Raw genomic sequence first — 13535 nt, forward strand, 5'->3', positions numbered from 1 at the left:
GCAAAGTGCTACAAACGGGGGTGGGGGGGGGGGGGGGGGGGGGGGGGGGAAGGAGGGGCGGGAGAGGAGGAGAAATAAGGAGGCAGAGGAGGAGGTCTGTGAGCTAACGGATGGTTTGGGACGATCCCCTGTAATAAGTGTGGCACAGAGTGGAGACCCTGCTTCTCAAAGTGGGGTCCAGCAGCAAGGGCATCACCCCAGGAGATGTCAGAGCCCTCTCCCGCTAGATCTGTGGAATCAGAGCCTGCATTTTACAAGCCCCTCGGGGGATTTGTGTGCACATTAATGGTCAAGAAGCACTCACTTAGAGCATGGTTTCTGAAGTCACCCACTCAGGCTTGAGACCAACTTCACTGATGTGCATCTTTGGGCAAATTTCTTCAATTTCTGTGCTTCCGCTTCCTGGTCTGAAGGACATCATGTCTACCTCATAGGTTGTTGGGAGGATTCAATGAACTCATATACATTTATATATCTGAGCACTGGTACATAGAAAACCTTCAATAGCGATTTGACCTTTTATTGTTTATAATTCCTACAAAACTCAGCCTGGATCTCTGGCAACCTGGCCTCTCCCAGGCAGAACTTCACATATACCCTTTATTCTCACAGCCAGCTGACTCCAAGTCCTTCAAGTCCTATGGAATCTGTACTGGATACTCCTTGTAGAAGCCCTTATCTCTGCAGCCACCACTTACCCCTTCGCTGTGGAATGCAAGCCCTTCCTGACTCTGGGGCTCAGAGTCACACGGCGGGCTCACCGCACCCCACTGCATCCTCCATCATGTACCTCCCCCGTTTGCAACACAGAGACCAGGCTGGGGCACAGAATACCAAACATTTCTTTTCCATTATTCTCTCTAGGCAATGCCCAGCAAACTCCCTCTGGAGTGTGAATTTGTTTCTCAACAACAGACTCGGTGTCTGCAATGATTTTTTTTCTCTGCTCTGGTGGCTTCTGCGTCCTTAATGATAAAGTCTTTTTTTAGGCTCAGCCTCTCAGCCTGGACCATGTCTCCTTGGCCTGTGAACCATACCTGGAGTCCCAAAGGGGTCCCCGAGTGTTATGTACCTTACAGGCTCACCAAGGTCCCTCTAGGTTAGAACCAGAAGCATGTACCAGGAATTGGCACCATCACTGTTTTCTGAGTAGCAGTGAAAAACCATAAACCATACAGAAAACTCCTAGTGGAGGGAGAGAGGGAGGAAGGGAGGCAGGAGGAAAGGAACGAAATTTTCATTCTTTGACTGGAATTTGATTGAAAAAACCAAAAACCAAAACCCTGCCTGTGACCAATGCACATTATAAACACTGCCCTGGTCTCTGTCTGAGGGGACTCCACTAACCTGTCATCAGAAAAGCCTGTGGCTTCGGACTGTTTTGCGAACAGGGGAAAGGGGTTCATCTTCAGTCATCTACGGTCTCTTGCCTGGTCCTCCCTCAGGAACAGGAGCCCACACTTGAGGACCCCTGTGGTCAGGAGAAGGGCAAAAGGAACTGGCCAGTATGGCCACGTGAGCACTGGGCTCTAACCCCGCTGCGGGGCCCGGTCATCACGTCCCTCACCCACTCGATGGGGCGCCCCCTACACACCTCTTGATGATGCTTCCCAACCAGCTGCCTCTCTGCACGGCGACTACCCGGATCTCCAGTCAACAAGGTGCTAATCAGAAAAATCATCACAAGGGCTTAGGAAGACCAGAGGCATGGAGATCCCTACAGACTTCATGGTGCAACAATGGATCGCAAGAAAAGAAAGACCTGCAGCCAGCCACACACAACACCCCCCACACACGCACTCACACTCACACACACACACACTTGCACACAAGGCTGATGTGTGCAAGCATGCCCCAGTCAGGCCCTGTGAATTGCCGCCTTCCAGGCCTCTGGTTGCTGGGGACAGGAAACCGAGGCCTCTACCAAATCCCTCATCGTCTCCTTGGGGCTCAAATGGAGATCTCGTGGTGAGAAGGTGGGCTCCGCAAGGTGCCTGTCCGCAGGAAGATTTTCCGTGAAGAAATCCGAGACCCCCAGAGGAGTCCAGCTAGCAAATCAGTGCTGACCGAGGCACTTGACGTTCACTTCACCCTGTCTGCACTCCCTGACATGCCAGGGCACAAGCTCCGGACAGAGTGCCAGACCTTCAATGCCCTGCAGGCTCCTCTAAGGAGGAGGAGTCAGCCAATGGGCCCGGGGCCTGGGCCAGATGGTGCTCATCCTGCTTTGGGCGAAGTCACAGTGACTCCAAGCGGTCACTTTGGTAAGGCACCCTCTGAGCACAGCGCCACCTTCCAGGGGCTGCAGAGACCCAAGCAGAAGAGAGGAGATAAGGGGCAGTGGCTTCCGCGCCGTCCTCCTCCTCACAGCTGGCATGTAAGGGCATCTGTCCCCTCATCTGCATTAAAGGGCTGGTGCAAGGGAACCAAGAGTAAAGCCAGGTGGGAATTTTTCCGTTTCTGCTTTGACTTCTTCAGCAGCGAATGCTTGTTTACAGTAAAGACCCGGACATGGGATGCTCCTGTAGGACAGGGGGTGAAGACCCATGTTCCTCGTTAATCCCACTGGCAACAAGAAAGGTGCATCTGAGAACAGTCCTTGGTGTTATGATTTTCTTTTTAAATATAAGTCTGTAGGACAAGTCCCTTCCTTAAAGTCAGCATAGAGTCTTCTCTTGATGCTCGAACATCATCCCCACCCAAAAAGTGGGGAGATGTCCTCCAAAGCCTGACTCATTCGGGGAACCCTGGATAAGCATCTGCCATTCCCCAAGAATATCAGAATGCGGAGCCTGGGAGCTTACATCTCAGTACATTGAAAAGTAGATTGTTGCCTATCTGGTATGATTTTAGGGGTTCCCAGAAGATTCTCTGTCTCCAAATATCTCCCCATCTATGAAATGTCTGGTACCCCAATTCCCTGCTGGAAATTTCCCTATGAGGGGCCCTACATTAGGTCCCTGGTTTTCATGAGTTCTTTTACCAGATATACCTTTGCATATGTTATTCCCTCAGCCTGCCCTTTCCCCAACCAAATGTCCCCTGATCCTTCAAAATCCAGCTCAGATATTCTCTCATAGAAGTCTTCCCAACACCACCATTGCCCCCGCCATGCTGCTTCTGTGCATCATATTTTTTTTTCACTATACGACATACTGAATTAAAATATTTAAAAAATCAAAGCCCATGACCCAAAGACCTAAGAGTCTACTGAGGAGACCAGCAAGGAAGCTAACAATAACAACATAATAACATGATTGTGATAAAAACTAAGAGACTGAGTGCAAGCTCCTTGGGGACAGGGTCATCAGTTTGCCCCTCCCTTTGAAGGCAGATGTCCTTCAAATGCACTGGAGCAGCGGTCCCCAACCTTTTTGGCACCAGGGACCAGTTTCGTAGAAGGCAATTTTTCCAAGGACGATGGTGGTGGTGGGGGGGATGGTGCAGGCGGTAATGCGAGCGATGGGGAGTGATGGTGAGCCGCGGATGACGGCTCCGCTGGCTCGCCCGCCGCTCACCTCCTGCTGTGCGGCCCGGTTCCTAACAGGCCGCGGACCAGTAGGGGTCTGCAGCCCAGGGGTTGGGGACCCCTGCACTAGAGACAACCAAATCCCCAACCCCAGTTTGGTAGACTTGAACTTCACAGTTATTCTGGGGATGAGTCCAGGGATTCAGAGACGGAAAGGGTCCATCTTTCTGCATGGCCATCTGAGCCTAATCAGGCCTGCAGACCCCAGGGGTATTGTTTATGTTTCTGCTGGCAAGACACAGCAATCTCAGTTTCCTGGGCCTCCTTCTCCCACTGTCTTCCTGCTAGCAGCAGGAAGCATGAAGAATAGGTTTCCTAACAGAGGGAAGTGAGTCATCCTGTCTTTATCACCCACCCACAGTCCTTGCAGTGCAGGTGAGAATCTGCTAGTTCCTCTTGCTCTCTAGCTCTAATTAATCTCTTCCTGCTCACTATGTCCCATCCTGCCGATCAGAAAATTCCACACCTCCGTCGTCCCTCAACCTTTCCTAATCTTGGCTAGCTTTCAAGGTTCAAGTCCCTTCTCTAGAAAGCCTTCTCTGGCTACTCCAGCCCATGCTGATCTCATCCCCACTCTGAAATGGTTTTCTTAGTTAGCAGCCCGTGGTGTAGTGCAAAATCACCTTCAAATTTCCAATGTGCTTACTCCACTCCCCTCTCCTAGCCTGTAAGACTCTTAGGGACAGGGACCATGCTATGATGTGCCAGAAAGAACAATGAACCTGGGTTCTAAACCCAGTTTCATTGTACATTATCTTTGTGACCTTGGTCAAGAAATGGGCTTCTCTGATCCTCTGTTTACCCATGAGTAAGGCCCTCCTGGCAGAGCTGCAGGGCGAAACGAGGTAACAGGTATGAATCGCTAAGAGACTAAAGTTAATAATAGACCTCCTGGCCACCAGACACTTAAAATTCTCTTTTGATTTTTATCCCTCCTTTCTTCCCTCTCTTTTTTCTTCATTATTCTTCTAGATTACTGCATGCAGCCCCTTGCTTGGCATATTATGGGTGCTCAGTAGGTAATTAATTTCCTTCTTAAGTACAGATTTCTTTTTATCTCATTAAGGACAAGGGTGATTCCACATTCAGCTCACCCTGGTATCCCCAGTATACAACCCTGTGCCTGGCGCAAAGGACACCCTCAGTAATGTCTGTTGAGTGAATGAACTGTGTGCTTTGGGAATTCAAAGAAGAATGGATATGCAGTGAAAGAGTTGAGAAAAGCATCACCCTCTAAGCTGAACAAAGGAAGTTCTATAAGGGATGCAGAGGGGTGGTTTTCTATGAGATGAATTTTCTGAGCTATTGTTAAGAAAGGGAACAGAGCCATTCATATGCTACTACTTGCAGGAGCTGGATGGAAAGATAAGGTGAGCATTGGTAGAGAGCAAGGGGTCTTTAAAAAGTGAGAAATCCCTAGGAGTCCTCCAAGTGCTGATACATAAGTGTACTGGGTATGCCTCAGATACGCATTTTCTTTTCCAGCAGAGGTGTATTTTACCTGCGGGCAAAGAGCAACGATTCACTTGTAGCACAGGAAGAAAGCTGCTGAAAATCAAAGGAAGCGGCAGGCAGGAACCTATAAGCAAGTCTCACTTCCACATCACCTAGTCAGAAAGCCTGGGAAGAGAGTACTTTAAATTCTGCTCTGCACTTTTCCGGGAGAAGATGATTCCGTTGTAAATTATTGAACATTTCATTTAAGCTTCATAAATAAGAAACTCGGATGAAAACGTTACATGGTAGATCCGTTTGGCAACATGTAATTCCTGTCTTCCTCCCTCGATCTGTCACCCTTCATCTACGTCGGAGAATTTCTACTTCATCATAGGCAACTGAAGGTCTCAATCAGTTGTCTGAGAAAAGCAGTTTATGTCCCAAAGGTAATCTAATTTCTCCAACCAAGGATGTACCTGGGACTCGCTGAACATACTGACAGGTATAAATGTGTGCTTTGAATGGATCTGGGGTGTTGCAATCACCCAACTCATTCTAGTGATAGGTACTCGGCCCAGCCAGGGGCCAGCTCCTCACTGACACCGGGACTCCCTAAATCACTGGTTTCATCAGAGCCAACAGGCTAAGCTTCAGCAAACTGACAAGAGGTGTGCCGAGGACCAACCTGTACCTTCCTGGGGCTCACCAAAAAACAACTCAAAATCCTGGAATAGTTCTCTATTCCAGGTAATAATAAGGTAATAATACTATGAGCTACTATCACAATGGGCCAGGCACCGTTCTTCACACACATTGGTTCACTTAATCCTCACAATGACCCTCTGAGATAGATACTATTATTCTTCCCATTCTACAGAAACTGAAGCTCAAAGATGTGAAGTAATCAGTTACACGTGTAGAAAGTGGCAGAGCCTGAATATTAATGTAAGTACGGCAGACCTCAAAGTCAAAGTTTACCTCCACCAGTATTGACACTTTAGAGAAAGAAAGAACTAAGGGTTAGGAAATGAATGGAGCTGGTTTGAGAAGGGAAAAAGAGGGCTGATTCTAAGACATTCTGTCCAGAGAGCCTGGTCAGTAAGGCCTGGGAGGTTCTGCCGTACTGGAGCACGAGGGATTCACCGCACAGGCTGTACTGAAAGCCACAGTGAGGAGGGAGTGCAGAACCCTCTGGCTCCCAGGCAGCATTCACCTTCCTTAATCCAAGCCGCTGTTAAGGAAAGGTTGCTCAATGCATTTCCTGTCAAAATCATTCCTATTACCTCAGGGCTCCTGGGGAAGTCACAGCTGCTCCAGGGAGGGGATGAAATGAAGGGAAGGATAAGGCATTCAGTCCTAAAAGCCCTGAACCCTGAGGTCAGAAGCCTGGGGACCATCTCCAGCTGGTCACAGACTTACTCTCTGCCATAGTTTCTTTTTATAAAGAAATAACTACTGATTTGAATAGTGTTCCCCCCCCACCTCCAACCCCCTCCCCCCCCCAAAAAAATCCATTTCCACCTGAAACCTGTGAATGTGACCTTATTCAGAAAGAGGATCTTTACAGATGAAATCAAGTTAAGATGAGGGTGGGCCCTAAATACAATGTGACCAGTGTCTTCAAAAGATTAGGAGAAGACACAGACACACAGGGAGAATGACATGTGTTATGGACTAAATGTTTGTGTCCCTCCCCGCAAATTCATATATTGTAATCCTCATTCCCAATGTGAAATGGGGGCCTATGGGAGGTGACTAGGTCATGAGGATGGAACCCTCATAAATGGGACTAGTGACCTTATAAAAGAGACCTCAGAGAGTTTTCTTGCTCTTTCGCTGTATGAGAACACATTGAGAAGATGGTCTGTGAACCAGGAAGCTGGGGCTCAACAGACATCAAATCTGCCGGTGCCTTGATCTTGAACTTCTCAGCCTCCAGAACTGTGGGAAACAAATACGTATTGTTTAAGTTGCCTGGCCTATAGCAGCCCAAACAGACTAAGACACCACGTACCAACAGAGGAGAGGTAGAGCCTGGAGTGACGCAGCTGTAAGCCAAGAAATACCAAGGATTGCCAGCAACTACCAGTAGCTAGGAAGAGGCAAGGAAAGATTCCCCCCATAAAGTCTTTGGAAGGAGCGTGGGCTTACCAACATCTTGATTTTGGCCCTCTAGACACCAGAACTGTGAGAGAATACATTTCTTTTGTTTTTAAGCCACCCAGCTTGTCATCCTTTGTCATGGCAGCCACAGGAGATTAATGCAGATGGTGAAAGGGATCCCCAACCCACTTTCCTCACAAGGTTGTGAGGAAAACAACAGTCAAAATACAGTCAGGTATTTTAAACAAAACAAATGTTATATAAATGCAGAACGGCATGATCATCGGCCTTGGTTCTGCTGAGCCCACAAAGGGCCCCAAAAAGAGCCTCCCAGAGGGACTCAGGCAGACAATGAGGGGCCCTACAGGTGATAATCGGATCTTCTTGCATATTCCTGCAGCTCCAGTCCTAATAAATGAGGGTGAGTTTGATGTGGGTTTGGTACTAGAATAAAGGCCCCCAATGATGCCCACATTCTACTCCCTGGAACATGTGACTATGTCATCTTACATGGCAAAAAGGAAAGTACAGATGTAATTAGGTTAAGGATCTTAAGATGGGGAGAGCTGTCTGTCCTATCCAGGTGGGGCCAACGTAATCACCAGGGTCCTTATAAGACGGAGGAGATGTGACCAGGGAAGCAGAGCTCAGAGAGAAAAACAGATTTGAAAATGTTACACCACTGACTCTGAAGATGGGTTATGGGGACACAAGCCAAGGGATGCAGGCAACCTCTAGAAGCTACAAAAGGCGAAGAAACGAATTCTTTCCTAGAACCTCCAGAAGGAACACAGCCCTGCTGACACCTTCATTTTAGCTCTATGGGACTTCTGCCTACAGTACTGTAACATTATTGGGTTGTGGTAATTTGTTGCAACAGAAATAGGAAATTAATATACCAGTCAAACCAGTTAATCTGAAAATGAATGTGGGAGAGGGTAGGGAGACACCCCAAATAATTCTAGGTCCTTTATATTGAACCCTAAAGAATTTCCCCCTGTAGTTGAGCAGTTTTTTTCATTTTCTCCAGCTTCCTCAGGTCCCCCGGAAGTCTTCCTAACATTGAATCCACAGCTTGGAGTGCCCTTGGTAGGGAGCCCACAGCAACAGGGCTTCTGCATGCCCCTACATTAAAGGCCTGGCAGCCCTGTGCTCAGCGAGACAGTCCATCCACAGTTGCTCCCCAGAAAGGATGCAAACGTCCCCACATGGCCTCAGTCCCTGTCTATAAAAGGTACAGCTTGGTCGTCATCCACAATGTTCAAGAAATGCTTTAAAGGCTTATGTCCACACAGTCCTTCTCGATTATGCACTCCCCCGATGCACAATGTAAGCAAGAAATTCCTTCACCAGTTGTAGCCAACCTGAGACTCTAAGTACCTCAGGGAGACCTTCCACAGCACAGCACAGCACAGTACAGTTCTGAAGGTCACTGACAAGGGCAGCCTCACTGCCCTCCCGAGGAGACCAGCAGCAAGAGGGAAGCTCTGCACTGATCAGTTCGTCCTGTTGACTTGGTATGGATTTCCTAAGTGGTGAAATTGGGATTTCCTAATAGGTAAAAATAGGAGTGGATTCGGGAAGGATTAAACACAAGATCTGAACAAGATCCTAAGGTCATTTGCTTCCCTCCATCCAGCCTTCCCCATCCCTGACACGACACACACAGAATAACGTCTGTTTCTGCATCTACCAACAGATCTAGTGCCTGGCACTGAGTATGGAATTGGAATATCCGCCATCATGAACTCACAGCAAAGCATACCAGCCACCATGAATGCCAGGACTGGTGAGTAGGAAGACTGCTGTGGAAGGAGACCGGGACAGTCTGCAAGCCTAAGGTGCCACGGAAGCTTAGCCCAGCAAGGACTGGTCAGAAGGCAATGCCCCCTAGTGAACAGGTCCCCAGGTGATGATTATCCATCAAAGAACACCATCTACCGGCAGCTTTTTGATTCCCTTTGCCTACTCTCTGACATCTGACGTGCAGGATGGACTCCCACCCTCTCCCCACAGATCTGCACGTGGTCCTCCACAGTCTGAAGGGCTGCCCACAGCTGTGGAGAGCAGAGGTGGAAAACCCCAAATAAGTGGGAGTTGTAGCAAGTCATATTCCCTTCTAGATCACCCCACAGCAGGCAGAATGTGGTACTCCTCACCGTGTAGGACAGAAGCCCTCAGAAAAGCCACAGGCTGAAGGTCTAGACATGGAAACAACCCATTCAATCTAAGGGCAATGGAGAAGTCCACTGAGACCCTTGCTACTCTGGATCCAGCAGTTTTGCTTCCAAATCCCGGGCAAATTCCAAAGTCACTTTAGTAACTTAAGTACAAGCAGCCTGGGCTGGGCTGGGGATTTTGAACCAATCCCTGTCCCAAGGTTGTCCAGCATAGACCACCTCTCTAGAGAACCACATGGACATGGGTCCCCAGGAATCCTCAGACCTTGTTGCCTGCACAACGATGGCCAGGTCAGTCAAAATGGCACCAGGAACAGAGGTAGCTACGGTTGCCAGGAATGGCATATCCCTACTTGACGGTGGTACCTGTTTTGCCCTGGTTGGTTTACTGAGAAAGGCTGGGAGAAAATGATTACGGAGAGCTTAAAAATCAGCAGCCAGCTTTGTCCCAGAGGTGGGTGTATTCCAGTGGTGTTAGAGTTACTAATGCCTTCCTGCAGATTGTTCATCTATATGCCAAGCCCCCGGCCATCTTTCAAAGGAAAGGTGCTTAATAAAGTGTGAGATAAGTGTCAGCAGTGACAAGCCAATTTTCATGGTCAGCAGACCCGCTGATAGCTTAGAAATCCACAGGGGGTCCAATTCCAATAAATACTGGCCCTCCTGTGGAACTTATGTAAAATAGGCCACTTATGTTGATCCACAGAACTTGACAGTCCTCGAGACCTTATGGTGACAGCCTCCTCAGAAACCTCCATCTCCCTCATCTGGACAAAGGCCAGTGGCCCCATTGACCACTACCGAATCACATTCACCCCATCCTCTGGGATCGCCTCCGAAGTCACTGTGCCCAAGGACAGGACCTCGTACACACTGACAGATCTAGAGCCCGGGGCAGAGTACATCATTTCAATTACAGCTGAGAGGGGTCGGCAGCAGAGCTTGGAGTCCACGGTGGATGCCTTCACAGGTACCAGGACAGCAGAAATCTCAGCTGGGTTCAGGGATCAACAGATCTTAGTGTGAGAAGGTCATCTAGGCAACCCACTCTTCCAATGCCCCATATCCTTTAGAGAAAGGAAGAATGTAGGTAGAGAAAGAAGAGATAGAGGAGAAACTAATAAATACCTCAAGAGGGAATGGTTGGAGGTAAAGGGGGTGATGAACAAGGCTACCTGCATGCCTGAAATTTTGTATCTGGTTTCCTATAGGCTGCACACAGTGGTTGATTCTGTTCATAATTCCCTGCCTGCACAAAATCAGTGGGCATTCTGAGGATCCATGGGATCATGTTAAATTCCTTCCAGGATAGAGGTTTTAAATCCTAGATCAGTATTATGAATAACTCAGAGGTAATGCTGGTTTTATACTGCTGAGGGCATTCATTTTTCAGTGTACGGCTTGGAGAAGGGAGAGTAGACAGAACAGGAGAGTGAGAATGTGGAAGCTCTGGGTCAACAGGTGAAGGTATAGTCCTTATCTGCGAGGAAAGGAGATCTCTTCAGTCAGGTGCCTCTTCTATCCCAGTGGCCCCACCACCTCATGTGGATTTCAGAACCATCCATGTCCTCTGCTTTGCAGGCTTCCGCCCCATCTCCCATTTGCACTTTTCTCACGTGACCTCCTCCAGTGTGAACATCACCTGGAGTGACCCATCCCCTCCAGCAGACAGACTCATTCTGAACTACAGCCCCCGGGATGAAGAGGAAGAGATGATGGAGGTCTCTCTAGATGCCACCAAGAGGCATGCTGTCCTGATGGGCCTGCAGCCAGCCACCGAGTACATTGTGAACTTGGTGGCAGTCCATGGCACAGTGACCTCTGAGCCCATCATGGGCTCCATCACCACAGGTAAGGCTGGAGGACTTGACAGCAGGTGGTGAGGGGGGTTCCCACAGTAGTCTTCAACAAGTCAATGGAATTTACAAGGAGAAACACCCAAGGAGTAAGGGACCACCTCATTTATCAAGAGAGCGTCTATGAGTTGTTCTGAAACAGCCACCTCTTCCAGGGCCGCACAAAATGTATAAGATGGGAAACTTCCATTTAGAAGGTAGGGTGGACTCAATGTCTTGAGGAGGCCAGGCCTTTAATGCATTGGTCCAGATGTCTTCCCACTACCAACTTAGGAGAAAGCCCTGGAGAGAGCTAGTCTCCAAGAGGGAAACCCTTCTACAGTGAGGAGACATCTGTTCCTGTTCTGGAGTGCCATCTCTTGACTGTCCAGTAAGTTCACTGATGTGAATGACGCTTCCTCAGGATCATATGCGACTAGCATGCAACCATACAGGGACCTGGTACTCTGAGAATGGGGTGATCTGCACGTTGTTTGGAAAACACAGGTACTCTCAGCTGAATTGGATCATTTGTATCTCATCCTTCTCATATATAATCACAAATGTGAGTGTGCATGTGGGTGAGGACATGTGTGTTTGGGTGGTTTCTTACATACTTACAAGAATTCATAAACTGAACAAGTGGATTAAACACTCAGCTGGTTTTGACCCTGCAATCTTCCAGTAGTCAAAAAAACCCAAAGTATATAGTGTAAATAAAATACAGTTTAGGGAAGTGGATTTGTTCTGGACTTGTGCTCTGAAATCCCTCTATAGTCAAGAGCAATTTTTCCAAATTGAACAAAAGGCGGCTGCTTAACAGAGATAGGGAGAGAGCTGGGTTTGTCCAAGAGAAGCTGCCCCAGAGAGAATGACCATTACTCCCAGTTCAAAATAAAACATACAAACTTAAAGGAAATTTCCCAGTTGGCCTACAGATAGGTAACAGTTGCTGCACAGGCACAGACCTTGACAGCTTGACTTCATGTTGTTAAAATATTCTCCAGGAACATATGACACTGGCCACTCCTATGAGGTTTCAAGAGAGACTTCAGCCTGATCATGGTTCTAAGGTTGCCCTAGTATAAAGTAAGGTCTTGTCTGCCCTCTGGGACACCATTAGCTCTTACCCAAAATAGGAATTTGTTTTTCACACTGTGCTTCCTGTCTTTTTCCCATAACCACCCGGGGCCTTTAGGAATTGATCCCCCCAAAGACATCACAATCAGCAATGTGACCAAGGACTCGGTTATGGTCTCCTGGAGCCCTCCTGTTGCGTCTTTTGATTACTACCGAGTATCATATCGGCCAACACAAGGTAATAAAGTTTCTTGGTTTCTCAAAGATGAATGGGATTTGGAGCTGGATGAAGATTGTTATGGGAGAACTAGCATATCCCAGGGGATATCACCCTCCTGCCTGCAATTTCCATCCTCTCTGCAGCATGCTGCATCAGAATGAGAGTAGGTTGACGAGGAGAAGCCAAGGAGTCCAGAACTCACCAGCTCCTCTCACAAAAGGCTTGATTACATTCACTCAAAAAGCAGGCCCTTCACCAGTAGAGTGAACCATGATAATAGGTCGCCATTATCCAGACAGTGTAGCGAGAAACAAAGAACTCTAAAAGAGTCTACCAAGAGGCAGGGTCACATGCACTTTTCTGAGAGAATTAAAGTCCAAGGCTAAACACCCCAGGGGATGCCTAAAGACACCACAGAGCCAGATGGAGTCTTGGAGGGAACCACAGTGACGGTGGTCCTATTATGGCCACTCCAGCCAAGTTAGGAGTCAGAGGAAGTTGGCCCAGACCTCACCTGCATCCTAACAGTTCTTGCTGGTGCACGTGGAACTGTTAATGAAGTAGAGGGTACAATCACTTCCAGTGAGGAGGTGGGATAAATTTCCAGACTACTCTGTCTCTGGGCTGCATGGACCACTCTTTTCTGCCATTCCCTCTATACTGTTTAAGACTAGTTTGTTAGAAAACCACCTAATAAATAGGTTTTTTTTCCTTTGCTCCTGGGATCCTATATAACGAGGGGGTGGGATCAGCATGCAAGGTCTCTTCAAGTTCCAACATTCCCAGCTTCCCCGTCCCCCAACTGGGTGCTGAGCCTTGCACCCATATTGGCTTCATGAGAAAAAGAGTGCCACCAGGAGCTCCTGTATTATGAGCTGCGTATATACGGGATCCACTGAACTTGACCTGTGGCTTCTGTTCTTCCTTAGTGGGACGGCTAGACAGCTCGGTGGTGCCCAACACAGTGACAGAATTCACCATCAGCAAGCTGCACCCAGCTACCGAATATGAAATCAGCCTCAGCAGCGTGCGGGGCAGAGAGGAGAGCGAGCGGATCTGCACTCTCGTGCACACAGGTGGGCACGTCTCCCTACTGTGGGCCAAGTCGGGACCCTGGCTGAGGACCTGCGACCAACGGAAGAGGGAAAGCG

At 48.4% G+C, this 13535-nt stretch overlaps 1 protein-coding gene across 1 annotated transcript in view; it reads left to right on the forward strand.

Annotated features, from left to right (window-relative positions):
- The window catches only part of TNR (tenascin R), an 82760-nt gene that overhangs the window by 31724 nt on the left and 37501 nt on the right, over positions 1 to 13535 (forward strand). The window contains exons 8-12 of the mRNA XM_007451365.1: positions 8769 to 8858; positions 9956 to 10219; positions 10831 to 11100; positions 12283 to 12402; positions 13314 to 13460. Coding sequence (XP_007451427.1) covers positions 8769 to 8858; positions 9956 to 10219; positions 10831 to 11100; positions 12283 to 12402; positions 13314 to 13460 — 891 coding nt within the window. The remainder of the gene's footprint in view (positions 1 to 8768; positions 8859 to 9955; positions 10220 to 10830; positions 11101 to 12282; positions 12403 to 13313; positions 13461 to 13535) is intronic.

Source organism: Lipotes vexillifer, unplaced genomic scaffold, assembly GCF_000442215.2.
Source record: "Lipotes vexillifer unplaced genomic scaffold, Lipotes_vexillifer_v1.1 scaffold1113, whole genome shotgun sequence".
In the NCBI taxonomy this organism is placed as follows: Eukaryota; Metazoa; Chordata; class Mammalia; order Artiodactyla; family Lipotidae; genus Lipotes; species Lipotes vexillifer.